The 1,258-nt window shown below is 43.7% G+C and overlaps 1 protein-coding gene across 1 annotated transcript; it reads right to left on the bottom strand.

The window, feature by feature from the left end:
• Positions 1 to 89: 89 nt before the first annotated feature.
• On the bottom strand, positions 90 to 925 carry LOC109954054 (putative polypeptide N-acetylgalactosaminyltransferase-like protein 3; the record flags this gene model as incomplete). Its single annotated transcript, XM_020589476.1, has 2 exons — positions 780 to 925; positions 90 to 275 (listed from the first exon to the last, which is right to left on the bottom strand). Coding segments are annotated over exons 1-2 (294 nt in total), but the record flags the coding sequence as incomplete, so codon positions are not given.
• Positions 926 to 1,258: the final 333 nt, after the last annotated feature.

The raw sequence follows: 1,258 nt of genomic DNA on the forward strand, positions 1-1,258 counted from the left end.
GATCAGCCAAGTCAAATTTGCCTGGTTGAAAGAGGACAAACTTCATCCTCTTTGCAGTAGTTATTGGTGCACCAGCAGCCCTCTCTCACCTCCATGGGGAGGTTCCAGGCCAGGTAGACGTTGGACTTGTACTCATCCATCCAGACCTCAGCCACACGCAGAGCATTACGCCGTGTGTGGAAAGATATGTTACTGTTGTAGGGTTTCTTCAACCGTTCCATGTGAGCAACCCTGGAGCAAGGCAGCACCTCCATGCTGCCCCCACACAGCCACACCTGCAGGCAGATGATGTTACAGAATAGAGAAATTAAAGCTACATTACTACATTGTTGGCTACTAGAGGGCCACTTGATTCATTTTTCTGAAATTTGTAAAGTGCTGCAGATTTGGGCATCAGCTTTATGGCTGGGCCATTACAACCCTTCTGAAATTACAAAGCGATTAATCAGAGTTAGTTAATCCAGTTGTTAGAAGGGTTTACAAACACATAGACACAGAGAGGTGGTAAATGTTTGATATTCTGTCCCTTACCTTTTATCCAAAAGATAAAATAACCCTGCAGAGTCTCTCAAAAAGTACAGCAACTAACTCTCACCTTCGCACTCTGTGTAACCTATTTATCTCTATTGCCCTGCTGAGAGCCGCACACACACTGGTCTTCCAAGACTCTTAATGGAGCCTCATTTATCAGTGGTGCCATGCTACACTGCTGCTGTTCCACTTAAACCCACAGGGTGAAAAGAGAGCGGGAACAAGAGGAAACTGGGTGACACACAAACCCTGATGCCCAGTTCGATGTTCTCTCCTCCATAGACATCCATCCCAGAGTCGAACAGGCCAAGCTTGCCAAAGTAGTTGCGGTTTGCTACGAAGGAGCAGCCAATCATGGCGGGAGACCTGTGAAGGGGAAGAACAAAAAAAAACTATGAAAACAAGTGACACTGAGCCTTTGGACATGCATATGTGATATGTGTGGTTTTGTCTGTTTGGATTTTGCTTTATAATGTGACTTTGTAAGGTTTTGTATATGCATACACAAGTACACATTTTTGTGTGGTTACATTCATAGGCAAAAATACTGACACCCCTGCATTCCTGTCAGATAATGCACCACGTGTCCCAGAAAATTACTGCAATAAGGAACAGATTGATTTCAGTTATTTTGTCCAAAGGATGTGCTACCAAATATTAAGTTACACCAAAGAAATTGTGAAAATGATCCTATGCATTTCTATGGACAGACATGAATCTCTGTCCT

The sequence above is a fragment of the Monopterus albus genome, unplaced genomic scaffold (assembly GCF_001952655.1).
Source record: "Monopterus albus unplaced genomic scaffold, M_albus_1.0 scaffold2815.1, whole genome shotgun sequence".
NCBI classification, from domain to species: domain Eukaryota; kingdom Metazoa; phylum Chordata; class Actinopteri; order Synbranchiformes; family Synbranchidae; genus Monopterus; species Monopterus albus.